Source organism: Oncorhynchus gorbuscha, linkage group LG02, assembly GCF_021184085.1.
Source record: "Oncorhynchus gorbuscha isolate QuinsamMale2020 ecotype Even-year linkage group LG02, OgorEven_v1.0, whole genome shotgun sequence".
NCBI classification, from domain to species: Eukaryota; Metazoa; Chordata; class Actinopteri; order Salmoniformes; family Salmonidae; genus Oncorhynchus; species Oncorhynchus gorbuscha.
Window position 1 is genome coordinate 10929877 of NC_060174.1, and position 18939 is coordinate 10948815.

General features: G+C 46.0%; 1 protein-coding gene across 22 annotated transcripts in view; it reads right to left on the reverse strand.

The window, feature by feature from the left end:
• Nucleotides 1-18939, reverse strand: part of ptprsa (protein tyrosine phosphatase receptor type Sa) — a 449805-nt gene that overhangs the window by 146629 nt on the left and 284237 nt on the right. For 15 of the 22 annotated variants that reach the window (XM_046301062.1, XM_046301146.1, XM_046301137.1 and 12 more), the window contains 2 exons: nt 4994-5104; nt 2514-2525 (listed from right to left, as the gene is read on the reverse strand). In XM_046301062.1, coding sequence (XP_046157018.1) covers nt 2514-2525; nt 4994-5104 — 123 coding nt within the window. The remainder of the gene's footprint in view (nt 1-2513; nt 2526-4993; nt 5105-18939) is intronic. The other 7 variants (XM_046301171.1, XM_046301161.1, XM_046301100.1 and 4 more) reach the window with 1 other exon arrangement.

The window sequence follows — 18939 nt, forward strand, 5'->3', positions numbered from 1 at the left end:
CTCTGAGAGGACAACAATGGGAGAATATCGACCCTCCAGTATTTAAAGCATCAATTGGTACAATTGCTAATAGAGTGTCTGTTTCTCACTAATTGGTGCAAGGTACAGTGGGAGTCGACAAACCCCTAATTTGTGTCTGGGACGAGTGAGGGCTCAAAAGAGATGATTATGTACATTTGCCTAATGAACTTTGTCGCTGAACGAAGTTGAGACGGAGGATTTCTACGGCAGTGGTGGCTTAGTTGAAACAGGCGAGGAGAGAAGGGACACAAAAGGAGAGCACAGATGTTGAGAACCCTGCCCACAGCAGTGTATGGGACAACTATTGTGAGATGTCATTAATGCCTCAACTACAACCTGTTGGTTCCATTGCCCACAGAGTGTATGGGACAACTATTGTGAAATGTCATTAATGCCTCAACTACAACCTGTTGGTTCCATTGCCCACAGTAGTGTATGGGACAACTATTGTGAGATGTCATTAATGCCTCAACTACAACCTGTTGGTTTCACTGCCTACAGTAGTGTTAGGTTGAGGGGAGGGGTACGGTACGTCATCAGGTTTGTCTAAAATAGTGGGCAGTACCGGACCAGGTCCTATCAGCAGCCACTAAAGGCCTTTGTGCATACAAACACTAAACTAGGAAACTTAAAACTAATGGCAACAAAATCCCAAATCCTGTGAGACATGGCGAAGTGTTTCATTATTTATTCTTCCCCTTTTCTGAGTTGGCGAGCGTACAGGCAGAGAGGTGACCTATGTCTCTCTGATGCAGCCTGCAGTAAATGCCGGCCTGCATGGTTACACATGACCAGGGGAGAGTGCAGCCCTCCACTCTGTGGCAACTATTAAAGGGACTATATTGTTGCAGTTGGAACGCAACGTGGGTCTGGACCTGCTTTCGCAAACCCAGCAGGGCCACTTTACAGAGAGACAGAGCTCGTATTCTTGGGCCTAATCCTCAGGAGATCCACATATATACATCTAACGTGCAGAAAATGTAAAAACATCATAGCTCTCAGAGGAGACAGATAGGGGAAGTCTGTGAGCAAGTCTGCCATCTCTTCTGCCTGAATGAGTGATTTCTGCCTGATCGAACAAACTTGTTGAACCTCATGTCTCCCGTCTCCCAACAACCCGGCTCTTGCACCAAATCTATGTGATGTATTCATAAGCACTCTGGAGCTGTACAATTTACAGGCAAGTTCACTGCAGTCAGTGACATGAGATTTAATACAGATCTGTCTCTGATTCCTTTAAAAATCTGCTGCTCCAAAACCAGCTCACACCGACTGTTACACTTTATGTTGAAAACTCCTTCCAAAGCTGATGGGAAACTAGATTCAAGACACTCAATTTAGACACGAGCAAAAAAACAGGGTTTGCATCGGTCTGCAATTAATTTTGTCATTCTCTCCTCGCTATTAGATCAGGGGTTGTAATGCAAACACATTACAAAAAAACGCTCCGTATTTGATTATGTCCAATTTGAGAACCTTAAATTGCCATGCCTTGCATCAATCTGAAAATCAATTCAGACATGCTGAAAAGACGACAAAACGAATAACAAAGCAGAGTTTGATTGAGTCTGCCGAATGCTGAAGGACAGGCAGCAGTCAAGCGACAAACCAACCATGTGTCTGATTGCCTTCATTGGAAAATAAAAAAACCCATGCAGAACCCTTCGTGATACTGTAAAAGGCATCTGGAAATCTCCACTGAAACCCAATCTAGCCCAATCAGGTCTCATGTTCAATAATGGATTGTTATAAGCAAGATGACAGGAACACTGGCTATGTTCACACGTATTATTACATCATAAAGGGATTCAAGAAGCAACAACTTTAACTAAGAAAAAAAACCTGACCACAAACAAAATAACCACAACTAACAATTTTTTGGAAGTTAAATAACACAAAAAAACAATGGAACAAACACACACACACAACACCAACACCACCACACAAAAAGGAGTAATGAAAAGAACAAGCAAACTAAGGTGTCAATTAGGTAAACAGTGTGTGGGCAGCAGAAGAAGTAGAGAGAGTGAAACAAATTGGCAAAAAAAACAACAACAAAAAAACAGGAAAGAATCACAAAGAAAAGACAACGGCCAAAGGAATTCTGTTCAGGCATGCAAGCGTAGTTACATTCTCCCATCATGCATCAGGCCCTGTTATTTCCAAGTGGTACGTTTCCATGACAACAAGTGCAAGAAAGCTTTCAGAGCAGAAGCAATACCAAAGGATACCAACGAGAAAAGGCCCCACAATGCAAACTTAAAAGAAACAAAACCCGAACTAAACAGGTTTGTTTGAATCATTTCTTCTTTCGAATAAGAATAAAGAAAATTGTCCATCAGAAATATTTAGCAGTTTTGATAGAATTTGTTTAGAATTTCTTCAAATTAGTAATGAATCGAGCTTTGTAATAGATAAATAGATTTCAAATTTTCAACATTTTGTTTTGTTAAATGTGGGTAAAAAAAGTGGAAAAGCAAAAACACACCAACCTTCTCGAAGCTCTGAGGGATGAAAAGGGGTTGATGCAGAACACAATGACATGAGGAGAAGAGAAAAATAGGGGAAACAGAGAGAGAGTAAAAAAAGCCACCTCAAGGCGTTTAGCTGCAGCTACATTTCTCTGTGGTTTTTCCTCGGCTCTCTGTCTCTGCTATCAGTGACAGCCGTCTTTACGAATCTTGCCTGGCCACTTAAATAAGATTTGACCCAAAAACAAATCAGATTCACCCCAGTGGCCGCGCTGTTGCCTGTTAGGAAAAGTGGGCCACCACTGGAGTCAAATCAAGCGTATCATCATTATAAAAATTCACAAGCTCCTTAGCCACCCATGGTGGGCATATTTGCTTTCATTAGAGAAGGAAAGAAAATACAGAGAAAATAAAGAAAACCAATGAAACAACCCAAGGAAAAAATTAAATAACCAATAGGACACAATTTGTGCTTAAATTAGCAGCTACAGTATAAATATATTTTACTTCAACCAGGTGGCTATGAACAAGTCAAAACGTGACGTTTTGACAATGGACAGGTCTGTGGCTACAGTCTTCTAAACAGCTACTGCAAATACTGATATTGTGTAATGTTCACCTGAGGTTTGATCCCTACTGGAGCTGCTAATTTCAAGTGCAATTTGATTTGTGAACAAAACATACTAGTCAACATCAAATATTAGAATTGATTGATATATAAATTAAAAACAAAAAGAGACAGTTGATACAATCACAAATAACATGTGTGGATACATCTCGGTCTTCTGTACTGACCGTCCTGGGCTTTTAGGAAAATAAAAAGGTACTGTTTCTTTTGGGAATTGCCTCAGTTACCGGAACTAAGCTTGGTCTGAGGACACGATGTCCATTTTGACTATAGAACTCTTCTATACATTATAGGTTACACAATGTTCCCAATACAGGTTTGTTTATCACACCAGTGGGTCTTTTATTCTGCCACAGAGGACATACGCTGCTTGACTCCGAGTACCAAAGAATCACAAAGACTGCATGGCCACTTAGAGATGCAGTCCGATATCTAAAGTCTCAACATATTGTATTTTTTTCACAGGACGTAACATATCATGTGAAATAAATGACAATTGTGCACAATTTTTCGGGGGCCATTTTGGTTCGTGAGCACTACTTTCAAAACTACTGGCTGAGATTATACAAAAGCATTAAGATGGACCTTTAATAGGGCTCCCGAGTGGTGCAGCGGTCTAAGACACTGCATCTCAGCGCTAGAAACCAGGCTGTATCACAACCGGCTGTGATTGGGAGTTCCATTGGGCGGTGCACAATTGGCCCGGCGTCGTCCGGGTTTGGCCGGTGTACGCCGTCATTGTAAATAAGAATTTGTTCTTAACTGACTTGCCTAGTTAAATAATGTTTAAATAATAATACTTATAGAGGAGTGGTAATATGGCATTAGTAACAGCAATAATGAAAAGGCAACTCCCTGACCCATTTTATAATGTAAGACTTGTGAATTATTTAGTGGGAACAAAGTTATCTGGTACACTGCCGGTACAAACTGAGCAGATATGTAAGCCATCTTTTTTAATATGCACAAAATAAATAACACATGTCGAAAGATGCATCTGCCTCGACAGGGATTCATTGTCTTTTAGAGTTAGTGGTAGGGTGCAACTTTTGTCTTCATCGCCTGTTTTGTAAGAAACTGAAATGTTTAGTCAGATTCATTGTTCTTCATATCTTCACAATTTCAGAACCCTTTAGCCCTTTAAATGACATATTTTTAAGACAAAATTCCAAAATAGTAATGTGGGAATTTTATCAATGGATAAAAGAAGAAGAAGTAGAGAACAAGTCATTGTTTCTACTATAGCAGTGCTGTAGGCATCTTACTGCAGTTCAAAACCGTTTTTCTCCATCTGAAAGGAAGACTGGGGTTGACATTTTGATTGGTCTGCACTAGGCTTTGCGACCCAATCAAAATCGGACTTACCGTCATATTCCTGTGCCTGAAAATGTAATCACATGGGCGATATACAGCAAACACATTTAAAAGCCTACTACAACTTTCACACACGTACTTGACAAATGACTGACCACGTACTTGCTGGTCATAAAAGCATCCCTTTTCTGTGTTGTATTTGCTATTTAGGGTAGATGGGGCTTTCAGAGAGGGAGCATATCAAGAGTAAAATATACCAATTTGAACTAAACATTTTAACGGGGAGGGTTAGTTGGCGGGACACAGTTCAACACAGCGAGTTAAATTAACATTTACGGGGAACAATACTGGTATCAATGCCACAATAATTATATTATTAAGTCAGATTTTTCTACACAATAGTGCCCTATTTTAAGTTAAGGACTTGTATTTCCCCCCAGGTCACCATTTGTTAACATTTGACTTCGTAGTGCACTTAGACTGAGATTCCCTCTGGCAGCCATTTTTTTGTCAACGGAGTAGAAGGTTGTCTGGCCTCCGGCACCTTGTTGCACCCTACCTCGCACATATAGGTTAGCAGGGGATGAGTAACGCACGCCTTCCACGTTAGACGCCACACACTCGTACTTCCCCTGGTCCGTCTCTTCGCTGTTCTCAATCTGCAGGGCACCTGGGAAAGACAACACCCAACAAAGACAAGGAGACAGAGAGACAGAGAGAGAGAAAGAGAAGAAGAGGGAGGGGAATAACAGTATTACTAATTCCATAATGGCAGGAGAGTCAGAAACCTTTTTAATGGAAAGTATCCCTCATACATTCCTCAGAGGGTTAAATACATAGAAATGTTTCTCCTACAACTAATACATATTAATGCATACTGCTGTGACAAGCAGCGTCACACCCTAGCTTCGCTAACCCACAAACAACATTATAATAATTACATTTGTGAAAAGTATACATTTGCTGTTAAATGTGGATGGAAAGGATACTCGGAAATGTTGTTCTCCTCAAACACCCAGGTGTGCCAGAGGTGTGATAGACAGGCTGCTGAGAGGCTAAGATTGAATGTGGATCGACACATTGAATTCACTGAAGGAGTGTAGGGGGTCATTAGCAGATCTTCAGACAAATGGTTCATCAGTTCATGTCCTGAAGTGCTCTGCTTAGCACAGCATCTCTATACTCGCTGCAGCACCACCGCGGAAATAATAGCTAACATTAACCGAGTTTCCATCCACAGTGTTAATGCAAGTAAAAGTCACAACATATTAAAACAATTAAAAATCACAGCATGGTGTGATGGAAACAGGAAGTGTGGGTACATTTTGATAAACGTTGACGGATAATTTGTTCGTTTGACGTGGTGGAATCTTTTTGCGTCTGTAAAATTAATTATGTGACAATTGCAATGGAAATTCCTTTAACAAATATTGATATAATAAACCATCATGTCGAAATAAACTTCATGCCAGGATATGCTATGTTGTAGGCTACTACCACTACGATGTGGAAAAAACATTAAGGCAGTGTCACGACTTCTACCGAAGTCGTTGCCTCTCCTTGTTCGGGCGGTGCTTGGCGGTCGACGTCACCGGTTTTCTAGCCTTCATTGATCCATTTTTAATTTTCCATTGGTTTTGTCTTGTCTGTTTCAATCCCATTCATTACCTGTTGTGTATTTAACCCCCTGTTTCCCCTCATGTCTTTGTCAGAGATTGTTTGTTATTCAGTGTTGTGTTTTTTTTTTGTATTGGTGCGTGACGGGTCCTCGTACCCACTTTGTTTATAGTTACATTTAGTGTTTGGATATTTCGTTTATCATTTTTAAATAACTCCATTACACTCAGTTTGATTGTCCTGCGCCTGACTTCCCTGCCACCTATACACACGACTTCTGACCAAATAATGAAATGGGATTGAAACCAGGTGTGTAGGAAGACAAGACAAAACCAATGGAAAATGAAAAATGGATCAATGATGGCTAGAAGACCGGTGACGTCGACCGCCGAGCACCGCCCGAACAAGGAGAGGCTTCGACTTCGGTAGAAGTCGTGAACAGGCAGATAAAATAAGTTATGATGTACTTCACGGTGGTTGTATGATGAACGCTGATGAGCTTAATGCAAATTTCCAATAAATATTGAGGGTTTAATTTGAATGCTGGTGATGATTGATGTTTGGCTGCAATTATCAAATAAAAATGATATTGCTCTTTTCCATATTATTTACCGAAACATCTTTTGGGATAAAATATTTAGGTAATAGATTATGCATTTTACAATTAGGGTCCGGAATGTTAAAGCCAAAAAGCTCATTTGTAATTGTATACAATAACCAGAGCATTATCAGTTGTTAGGGTGAAGCCATTATTGGAGATGAATACCGTGCGGCCGGTGGGTACGGGAGGAGGAAAGGTTATTTGAGGGAGGAAGTCGGGACTACGAGGAGTCTTGATTAGATGGGGGAGCGGTATATACTTTTTTGACTGCACTTGCTCGCACTTACTCATATGATATCTTGAATTTCCTGCACACAATATGCTTAATTTATTGCACTTATAAGGTATTAGGATTAGAGGAGTTATAAGGAACATTTTTGTTTTCTCATCTTTTATATTAGAAAGTCTGTAAGTCTTCTATGCTTGAAGAAAGAAGCATCCTTGTGTTTGTAAACTTCCGAAGTGCCACACTGCCATCATCACTGCGGACGCACAGTAAAGCCTGCAGTGAGCGTGTGTCCGAAACAGCCCCTCTCTCGCCAGGGCAGTGGTCATATTTATTGGATGGAATAGAGAAAATATGCCACTACACCATCGGTAGAGTTGTTAATTCGATGAACTTCTTCTTTTTATTCGGTACATAGAAACTTAAGCCCCTAAAAAGTGTTTTGATGTGCTCTATGTCATCACGCACAGCAATTCATCCATCAGTTTGATGGAAACACCCTGTGGTATAAAGTGCATATTCTTGTATGCACATTTGTTAAATATTCACATGAAAAAGTGTCGCTAATTGGATGGAACCCTAACTAGTGAGATCAGTCACTAAAGATATACCTTGAACCTTAGTACACGACAGGTAAAAGATGACATGCAAAGCTCAGGTTCATGTTCAACTCTTAATTGGGAACTGAAGCGTGAGACTGGCTCAATCTAACACAGTAAACCGTTTGGAGAATAATGTGGATGGGAAATCGGAAGTAAAACTATGGGTGTCAGATGATTCCTTGTTAACGCGTGACGATGATATCATTAGGGTTTCTGCCTGGCTCGGCCCACTGACAGATTGCAGTCCCTGCCTGGCAAGCAGAGCGCTGGCGCTCGTTAGAGTTTAGCCAAGGCACATCAATACGCCACTGGGCCTGGGCTCCTTTGCCAGAAACCACAGACATATACACCACAGACATATCATTGCAGAAAGCTAACAAGTTAAAGTGCCCCCAACACTCAGGTGTAAACAGGTCCCTATAATCAGCTATGTGTTATAATACTTCCTCTACTCTGACAGCCTGCTTCAATGTCCACCTAGGATCTCTAGCTCAGAGAATGAGAAAGAATAGACTATGAAACTAGATTCATTTAGAATTCTCTTCTTTATTTTTCCTTCTCCTCTCTCTTTCCCTCCAACACCTCAGATTGGCTCATCTCATGCCCAATGGGGAGTCCTATCTGGCATGGTGCTCACGTCCAGCAAACTGAAACCGTCTAACCGGCATGAACGCAGGTGGTGGACCTGACATGGATCTGTTTGATGTGCGCTTGGCACAGCGAGTGCCAGCGCGCCGCAGGTGGGCTGGAGCGTGGTCAAAGGTCTCCTCGGTTGAACAGCAGGGAGGCTGTTGAATAAGAACCATGTGAAGTCCAACTCTGGGAAGAGACACTTCCAGAAAAACGTCTGCCAGTAGCAGCTCTGCATCCTCAGTTCTGGCATCTTTCAGCTATTTGATGGCTCCATAAAGCACTTGGGTAAATAAACCATAAACTCTTAGGGGGGAAAAAGGGTCCAAAGGTTTCTGCAGCTGTCCCCATAGGAGAACCCTTTTGGGTTCCATGTAGAACCCTATGTGGAGAGAAAGGTTTCTGCAGCTGTCCCCATAGGAGAACCCTTTTGGGTTCCATGTAGAACCCTATGTGGAGAGAAAGGTTTCTGCAGCTGTCCCCATAGGAGAACCCTTTTGTGTTCCATGTAGAACCCTATGTGGAGAGAAAGGTTTCTGCAGCTGTCCCCATAGGAGAACCCTTTTTGTTTGTAGGTAGAACTCTTTTGGGTTCCATGTAGAACCCTATGTGGAGAGAAAGGTTTCTGCAGCTGTCCCCATAGGAGAACCCTTTTTGTTTGTAGGTGGAACTCTTTTGGGTTCCATGTAGAACCCTATGTGGAGAGAAAGGTTTCTGCAGCTGTCCCCATAGGAGAACCCTTTTTGTTTGTAGGTGGAACTCTTTTGGGTTCCATGTAGAACCCTATGTGGAAAGAAAGGTTTCTACATGGAACACAAAAGGGTTCTACCTGGAATCAAAAGGTTATCCTATGGGTTCTACTGCAGATGAGGTGATTACAAAGGGAAAGACATTGTCTTCCTGTGACCATAGATCTCTGCCCCTCTGGTTAATGAAGTGCTTTAACAAAAGCAAATATGTATTTGACATTCCAGTCACTCTTATTCAGAGCAACTTACAGTAGAATGAATACATTCTCACACTGTTTCCCCGTGGGAATCGAACCCACAGCCCTACTGATGAACACACCATGCTCTACCAGCTGAGCCACACAGGACAGTTGTATTTATCTCTATATTTCTCTGAGAGTTCCTATACCAAAACGAATTGAACTAAAATTATTTTCTACCTAATAGCTACCGATGCCAACTGAAACATGAATTCTTAACCTTTCCCAAGCACACACAAACAATCAATTAGTATTATTGATTGTACGTGTAAAACCTCACTGATTCAAAGTGAGAGAATCGAGATGACTACACAAATCAGCAAAGTCTACTTAATTCGAGGAGCGACTTTGAGTGAGGGTGTGTGCTTTATCTGCGCTTCACTGCTTTAAGTAAGACTCTTTGCGAGGTGCCATCAGCAGGTTCTAGAGCCTGCAATGACTTCATTACATATTTGCAGCCATTATTTCAAAGTACATCTGATGAGTACAGAGTCCTTAAGCTGGGAAGAGCAGGCAAAATACCGACTTGATTCTATTTCAAGTCTCTTTTCTCCCTCCCTCCATCTGTCAGTCACTTTATTGTAAATTCACTTCCTGGAACAGAGCTGGAAATATATTGTCAAAATAATCAGAGGTTTCTCATTGCATTGGTGCTATATATTTCATGCACTTTCTGTTGGGTAAGTCTGCTCAAATTGTGTCTGCCTGTGCCAAAGAACGTCATTATTGTATACAATGGTTATAATTTCTATTCAAAAACCATTCGCATGAATCCACTGTGACAAAGACTCTCCGTCTCTATGCTTTCCCCTCTTCTTCAATATAATACATTGGTAATTTCAGTCTTTTTGACCAGGCAGTCCCTGGCCAACTGAGAGTACCGTCGTTAAAGACAATAGGGCCTAAAGCTCTTATTAACATGCTGGAATCCAAACAAAATGTCTTTGATGTTCAGTTTCTATCCACCCCCTTCCCTGACACACCACCCCATCCCTTCCCTCCTTCCCCTTAGTCTTTGGCTTTTTAATGACTATTTTCTGTGTATTTTGTATAATTGCACTCCTAGAACCCTGCCAGCCGCCTGGCAGACTGTAGTTGGCAGTGTGTGCATGGCCATTGGCGTTTTAAGACAGAAAAAAATAACACAAAATAATAAAAGCTAATAAAAACTATCTCGTGCCAGCAAGTGGCTATGTGCACAAAGCTCCACATGGCCACACAAAGGGTGCTTACAGATAGAGACCTGCCATATATTTTTTAGATAAACAGCAATTTACAGTGACACTAGCAAAACGCCCCTGAAACTCGTCACTAAAGCTCACTTCCAGCAGGATTTGCGGCACGCCACGAACCCTCTCCAGCTGTGAAGCCTTGTCACAAGCACAACAATAACGACAGTAATAAAGTTTTCCGGGGAGCACGTCTACTTTGTTCACTCTCATTAGGGAAAAGGACGTGCTTGCCATACCATGCATTTAAAGGGCCATGTTCACAGCTGATCAGTCATAGCATCTATTGGTCGACCATTGAACAGTTTGTCACTGCTGAACTAGTTATAAATGAGACAGCTAGATGAAACTAGTGGTGTTGAGATGCTCTGGGTCTAGACACAACTTTGTTGTATTGTTACTACTACAAAACCTGAGGCTCCTACTCCCAAATATACCCACATTGCCTGGCTCATCCAAAAATACATCCCTTTCCAAGACATGCCTCTCTCAACTCCCCTCGGACAACCACCTCACCCCCACCACACAACATCATCACTAGAGGAATGGGGGGAAGTGATGGGGGTTTTAGACAGTCAAACACACGCTAGTGTATTAGGACAAAAGAGAGAGGGAGATGACAAAGGAGAGAGGGAGAGAGGGAGGGAGAGAGGGTAAGGGAGTGGAGGGGTCTGGCACAGAAAGATGATTAATTCCAGAAAGTGCCCGCGGCCACAGGCTGCACACCCTATTGCCGATTATGTGCAGGCTTAGCCATGTGAACCCCTCCAGTCCCATTTGGGTAATTCAATTATTGCGGGCTGGCAGGCCCTGATTGATTTGTTTAGGAGATCAACAAGATGGCTGGCTGTAGTTTAACACTGCTTGGAGGGCTTGTCCAGGCCTGGTGGTGGAACAGGAGAGAGAGTCTTGCAGACTGCCTTTTCTCTTCAACTCTGTTCAATTCTCATCCTTCTCACTGGTACTCTGGACTTCTTATTTGTCCTCTTTTCAACATCCTCTCTCTCACCTAATTTTCTCATAGACATATCTCTGTTCATTTAAAGCCACACCTTTAAATACTAAACAACTAATTCAGACTACTGGGAAAAAAACGCGAACGGTGACAAGTGTACTTTCGAGAGAGAGAGAGAGAGTGAGAGTCTATCCAGAGAGAGATGAGAGAGACAGAGGGATGAGAGAGAGTGAGAATGAGCGAGAGAGAGAGAGAGAGAGAGAGATGAGAGAGACAGAGCGATGAGAGAGAGTGAGAATGAGCGAGAGAGAGAGAGAGAGAGAGAGAGAGAGAGAGAGAGAGAGAGAGAGAGAGAGAGAGAAAGAGAGAGAGAAAGAGAGAGAAAGAGAGAGAAAGAGAGAGAAAGAGAGAGAAAGAGAGAGAAAGAGAGAGAGAGAGAGAGAGAGAGAGAAAGAGACAGCAGTGTCTTTGAATAACAGGAGCAGGGACAAGTGACAGGTCTGTCCAAATCTGGTGTCTCCTCTCTCGCTGTCATGCAGGCCACGCTCCACCGCCACCACAAGGTCGTTGGACGTGAGCACGCCAGCAGGGGACTCCGAAACATGATGCCAATGTTGTCACCGTCCATCTGGCAGCTTGTAACTCTCTCATTAAACCTGTTATGAAGCAGGTACAGAGTTCACTGCCTTCCTACAGGCCAGTTCTCAGGTAGGGAGTCCACTGCCTTCCTACAGGCCAGTTCTCAGGTAGGGATTTCACTGCCTTCCTACAGGCCAGTTCTCAGGTAGGGATTCCACTGCCTTCCTACAGGCCAGTTCTCAGGTAGGGAGTCCACTGCCTTCATACAGCCCAGTTCTCAGGTAGGGAGTCCACTGTCTTCATTACAGGCCAGTTCTCAGGTAGGGAGTCCACTGCCTTCATACAGCCCAGTTCTCAGGTATAGAGTTCACTACCTTCATACAGGCCAGTTCTCAGGTAGGGAGTCCACTACCTTCATACAGACGAGTTCTCAGGTAGGGAGTCCACTACCTTCATACAGACCAGTTCTCAGGTAGGGAGTCCACTACCTTCATACAGACCAGTTCTCAGGTAGGGAGTCCACTACCTTCATACAGACCAGTTCTCAGGTAGGGAGTCCACTACCTTCATACAGGCCAGTTCTCAGGTAGGGAGTCCACTGCCTTCATACAGCCCAGTTCTCAGGTAGGGAGTCCACTGCCTTCATACAGCCCAGTTCTCAGGTAGGGAGTCCACTACCTTCCTACAGACCAGTTATCAGGTATAGAGTTCACTGTCTTCATTACAGGCCAGTTCTCAGGTAGGGAGTCCACTGCCTTCATACAGCCCAGTTCTCAGGTATAGAGTTCACTACCTTCATACAGGCCAGTTCTCAGGTAGGGAGTCCACTACCTTCATACAGACCAGTTCTCAGGTAGGGAGTCCACTACCTTCATACAGGCCAGTTCTCAGGTAGGGAGTCCACTACCTTCATACAGACCAGTTCTCAGGTAGGGAGTCCACTGCCTTCATACAGCCCAGTTCTCAGGTATAGAGTTCACTACCTTCCTACAGACCAGTTATCAGGTATAGAGTTCACTACCTTCCTACAGGCCAGTTCTCAGGTAGGGAGGCCACTGCCTTCATACAGACCAGTTCTCACAGGCACTCTTGCATGGCGACAGTTGTGCGAACAGTAGTTTGGTCACAGTTTTGGAGCTTTTCTAGCTTTTTAACCCTTTCAATACACAAAGAGGTAAATCACACGAAACAAGCCACTTCTATGTGCCACATTATCTGTTGTGGCTTAGAGGGACATGTCTGTCGAGCTGACATCCAGAGATCACCACCTCTTAAACCTAAAAAACAGGTGGTACAGTCCATCACCCCTCCTCCCACTCCTTTTGGTTCAGCCGAGTACCCTCCACCCGTTTGCTTTGATATCCCCACAAACCACCTGTATCCCTAGAAATCACCTCAGGCAGTTGTGGTGGAGCTGCCAGTAGAACTCAGGTAGTGAGGGGAAATCTCCGTTGTGGATTGCTGATCTCATTATGTAAATGAAAAAGTTCATAAGTCACGCTCACTTTTGTTCACCGCAATTTGATTTATGGGGGACCTTTTTATGCCAGACATTATGAGCATGGTTCTTGGTTTACGGGCAAGGCTCTGTTTGCGTGGTTCAAGGATTTCTCCTTCACGGAATGTGGAGTAGTTGCATTTTGTTAAATGTCTATTGGTTCTCTCATGTATGTCAATATGGCAGAGGAATATATTTAACTGCTGAATACTAGCATCACCTCAGAATTATAGAGCTAAAAAGTAAGGAAACAAACAAAAACATGAACTAGTTGGTCATAATAACATCCCGACCACCCATTCCTGCCTACCACTATTGGCCCTTCCCCCAAAATATGAGGTGAAATACTGACAGAGAAATGGGATGTTTACCTACCTGCTTATCCCTGTAAAGAAAGCAATTTTATTACAAACACAGTAAAGATTACTTTAAAACAATACAGTAAAAATATCAACCTTGGTGAGAAATTGCATCAATTGTACCCAAGCGTGATTATCGAGAAGACGGATGGGATGAACATTCCGCCGTGGTAGCAATTATATCCCATCATTTCCTGTGTTACATTCAACTGTGACATCCTCTCCCTTACAGTCTATCATTTGGTTTGGAAAATACATCATGTATGCTGTTTAATGCAGTGGCCACAGCCATTTTAGAGACACCCATTGCCTATTGCACTGCAGCAACTGGGGAAGGAAATCAAATGTAATCTATGCACGTTTTTTTATGACATTCTGGGAGTGTCTCATGCAACACGACTCATTAGGAGGTTGAGCAGAGGCTGAACATTAACATACATAATGTGGTCATAGCAACGGGAAAGGATATAAGGGCTGACAGAGGGGGGAGGGGTGAGGCTGAACAGTTTACCCAGCATTCATTAACCTGGCGAGATGAACATATACCCCTGTAAAACTCACTTCAACATCTCCAAACATTTGAAATGTTAGTGTCAAAAGCAAACAAACCACCCCTAATACCCCCAACCACCCTTAATAACCCCCAACCCACCCCTGATAACCCCTAAACGCCCTTACACCACCCCCAATAACCCAACCACCCTTAAACCATCCCTAATAACCCTCAACCACCCCTAATAACCCCAAACCACCCCTAATAACCCCCAACCACCCAAATAACCCCAACCACCCTTAAACTATCGATAATAACCCCCAACCCACCCTGAATAACCCCCAAACCACCCCCAATAACCCCCAAACCACCCTTAAACCATCCCTAATAACCCTCAACCACCCCTAATAACCCCAAATCACCCCTAATAACCCCCAACCACCCAAATAACCCCAACCACCCTTAAACTATCGATAATAACCCCCAACCCACCCTGAATAACCCCCAAACCACCCCCAATAACCCCCAAACCACCCTTAAACCACCCCTAATAACCCCGACCAACCCTAATAACCACAACCACCCTTAAACCACCCCTAATAACCCCAAAACACCCTTAAACCACCCTAATAATCGCCATCCACCATCCTTCTCCCCCTAACCACCACCCTTCTCCCCCAACCACCATCCTTCTCCCCCAACCACCATCCTTCTCCCCCAACCTGCCCTAATAACCCCCAAACCATCCTTCTCCCCCAACCACCATCCTTCTCCCCCAACCAGCCCTAATAACCCCTATCACCATCCTTCTCCCCCAACCACCATCCTTCCCCCCAACCTGCCCTAATAACCCCCAAACCATCCTTCTCCCCCAACCACCATCCTTCTCCCCCAACCAGCCCTAATAACCCCCAACCACCATCCTTCTCCCCCAACCACCCCTAATAACCCCCAACCATCCTTCTTCTCCCCCAACCACCCCTAATAACCCCCAACCATCATCCTTCTCCCCCAACCACCCCTAATAACCCCCAACCACCCCTAATAACCCCCAACCATCCTTCTCCCCCAACCACCCCTGATAACCCCCCAACCACCATCCTTCTCCCCCAACCACCCCTAATAACCCCCAACCATCCTTCTCCCCCAACCACCCCTAGTAACCCCCAACCACCATCCTTCTCCCCCAATCACTATCCTTCTCCCCCAACCACCATCCTTCTCCCCCCAACCACCCCTAATAACCCCCAACCATCCTTAATAACCCCCAACCACCCCTAATAACCACCCAACCATCCTTCTCCCCCAACCACCCCTGATAACCCCCAACCACCATCCTTCTCCCCCAACCACCCCTAATAACCCCTCAACCATCCTTCTCCCCCAACCACCCCTAGTAACCCCCAACCACCATCCTTCTCCCCCAACCAGCCCTAATAACCCCTATCACCATCCTTCTCCCCCAACCACCATCCTTCCCCCCCCAACCTGCCCTAATAACCCCCAAACCATTCTTCTCTCCCCAACCACCATCCTTCTCCCCCAACCAGCCCTAATACCCCCTATCACCATCCTTCTCCCCCAACCACCATCCTTCTCCCCCAACCACCCATAATAACCCCCAACCACCATCCCTCTCCCCCAACCACCCCTAATAACCCCCAACCATCCTTCTCCCCCAACCACCCCTAATAACCCCCAACCATCATCCTTCTCCCCCAACCACCCCTAATAACCCCCCAACCACCCCTAATAACCCCCAACCATCCTTCTCCCCCAACCACTATCCTTCTCCCCCAACCACCATCCTTCTCCCCCCAACCACCCCTAATAACCCCCAACCATCCTTCTCCCCCAACCACCCCTAGTAACCCCCAACCACCCCTAATAACCACCCAACCATCCTTCTCCCCCAACCACCCCTGATAACCCCCAACCACTATCCTTCTCCCCCAACCACCATCCTTCTCCCCCCAACCACCCCTAATAACCCCCAACCACCCCTAATAACCCCTAACCATCCTTAATAACCCCCAACCACCCCTAATAACCACCCAACCATCCTTCTCCCCCAACCACCCCTGATAACCCCCAACCACCATCCTTCTCCCCCAACCACCCCTAATAACCCCCAACCATCCTTCTCCCCCAACCACCCCTAGTAACCCCCAACCACCATCCTTCTCCCCCAACCAGCCCTAATAACCCCTATCACCATCCTTCTCCCCCAACCACCATCCTTCCCCCCAACCTGCCCTAATAACCCCCAAACCATCCTTCTCCCCCAACCACCATCCTTCTCCCCCAACCAGCCCTAATAACCCCTATCACCATCCTTCTCCCCCAACCACTATCCTTCTCCCCCAACCACCATCCTTCTCCCCCAACCACCCCTAATAACCCCCAACCATCCTTCTCCCCCAACCACCCCTAGTAACCCCCAACCACCCCTAATAACCACCCAACCATCCTTCTCCCCCAACCACCCCTGATAACCCCCAACCACCATCCTTCTCCCCCAACCACCCCTAATAACCCCCAACCACCCCTAATAACCCCCAACCATCCTTCTCCCCCAACCACTATCCTTCTCCCCCAACCACCATCCTTCTCCCCCAACCACCCCTAATAACTCCCCAACCACCCCTAATAACCCCCAACCATCCTTAATATCCCCCAACCACCCCTAATAACCACCCAACCATCCTTCTCCCCCAACCACCCCTGATAACCCCCAACCACCATCCTTCTCCCCCAACCACCCCTAATAACCCCCAACCATCCTTCTCCCCCAACCACCCCTAGTAACCCCCAACCACCATCCTTCTCCCCCAACCAGCCCTAATAACCCCTATCACCATCCTTCTCCCCCAACCACCATCCTTCCCCCCAACCTGCCCTAATAACCCCCAAACCATCTTTCTCCCCCAACCACCATCCTTCTCCCCCAACCACCCCTAATAACCCCCAACCATCATCCTTCTCCCCCAACCACCCCTAATAACCCCCAACCACCCCTAATAACCCCCAACCATCCTTCTCCCCCAACCACTATCCTTCTCCCCCAACCACCATCCTTCTCCCCCAACCACCCCTAATAACCCCCAACCATCCTTCTCCCCCAACCACCCCTAGTAACCCCCAACCACCCCTAATAACCCCCAACCATCCTTCTCCCCCAACCACCCCTAGTAACCCCCAACCACCCCTAATAACCACCCAACCATCCTTCTCCCCCAACCACCCCTGATAACCCCCAACCACCATCCTTCTCCCCCAACCACCCCTAATAACCCCCAACCATCCTTCTCCCCCAACCACTATCCTTCTCCCCCAACCACCATCCTTCTCCCCCCCAACCACCCCTAATAACCCCCAACCACCCCTAATAACCCCCAACCACCCCTAATAACCACCCAACCATCCTTCTCCCCCAACCACCCCTGATAACCCCCAACCACCATCCTTCTCCCCCAACCACCCCTAATAACCCCCAACCATCCTTCTCCCCCAACCACCCCTAGTAACCCCCAACCACCATCCTTCTCCCCCAACCAGCCCTAATAACCCCCTATCACCATCCTTCTCCCCCAACCACCATCCTTCCCCCCAACCTGCCCTAATAACCCCAAACCATCCTTCTCCCCCAACCACCATCCTTCTCCCCCAACCAGCCTTAATAACCCCTATCACCATCCTTCTCCCCCAACCACTATCCTTCTCCCCCAACCACCCCTAATAACCCCCAACCATCCTTCTCCCCCAACCACCCCTAGTAACCCCCAACCACCCCTAATAACCACCCAACCATCCTTCTCCCCCAACCACCCCTGATAACCCCCAACCACCATCCTTCTCCCCCAACCACCCCTAATAACCCCCAACCATCCTTCTCCCCCAACCACTATCCTTCTCCCCCAACCACCATCCTTCTCCCCCAACCACCCCTAATAACCCCCAACCACCCCTAATAACCCCCAACCATCCTTAATAACCCCCAACCACCCCTAATAACCACCCAACCATCCTTCTCCCCCCAACCACCCCTGATAACCCCCAACCACCATCCTTCTCCCCCAACCACCCCTAATAACCCCCAACCATCCTTCTCCCCCAACCACCCCTAGTAACCCCCAACCACCATCCTTCTCCCCCAACCAGCCCTAATAACCCCTATCACCATCCTTCTCCCCCAACCACCATCCTTCCCCCCAACCTGCCCTAATAACCCCCAAACCATCCTTCTCCCCCAACCACCATCCTTCTCCCCCAACCAGCCCTAATAACCCCCTATCACCATCCTTCTCCCCCAACCACCATCCTTCTCCCCCAACCACCCATAATAACCCCCAACCACCATCCTTCTCCCCCAACCACCCCTAATAACCCCCCAACCATCCTTCTCCCCCAACCACCCCTAATAACCCCCAACCATCATCCTTCTCCCCCAACCACCCCTAATAACCCCCAACCACCCCTAATAACCCCCAACCATCCTTCTCCCCCAACCACTATCGTTCTCCCCCAACCACCATCCTTCTCCCCCCAACCAACCCTAATAACCCCCAACCATCCTTCTCCCCCAACCACCCCTAGTAACCCCCAACCACCATCCTTCTCCCCCAACCACTATCCTTCTCCCCCAACCACCATCCTTCTCTCCCCCAACCACCATCCTTCTCCCCCCCAACCACCCCTAATAACCCCCAACCACCCCTAATAACCCCC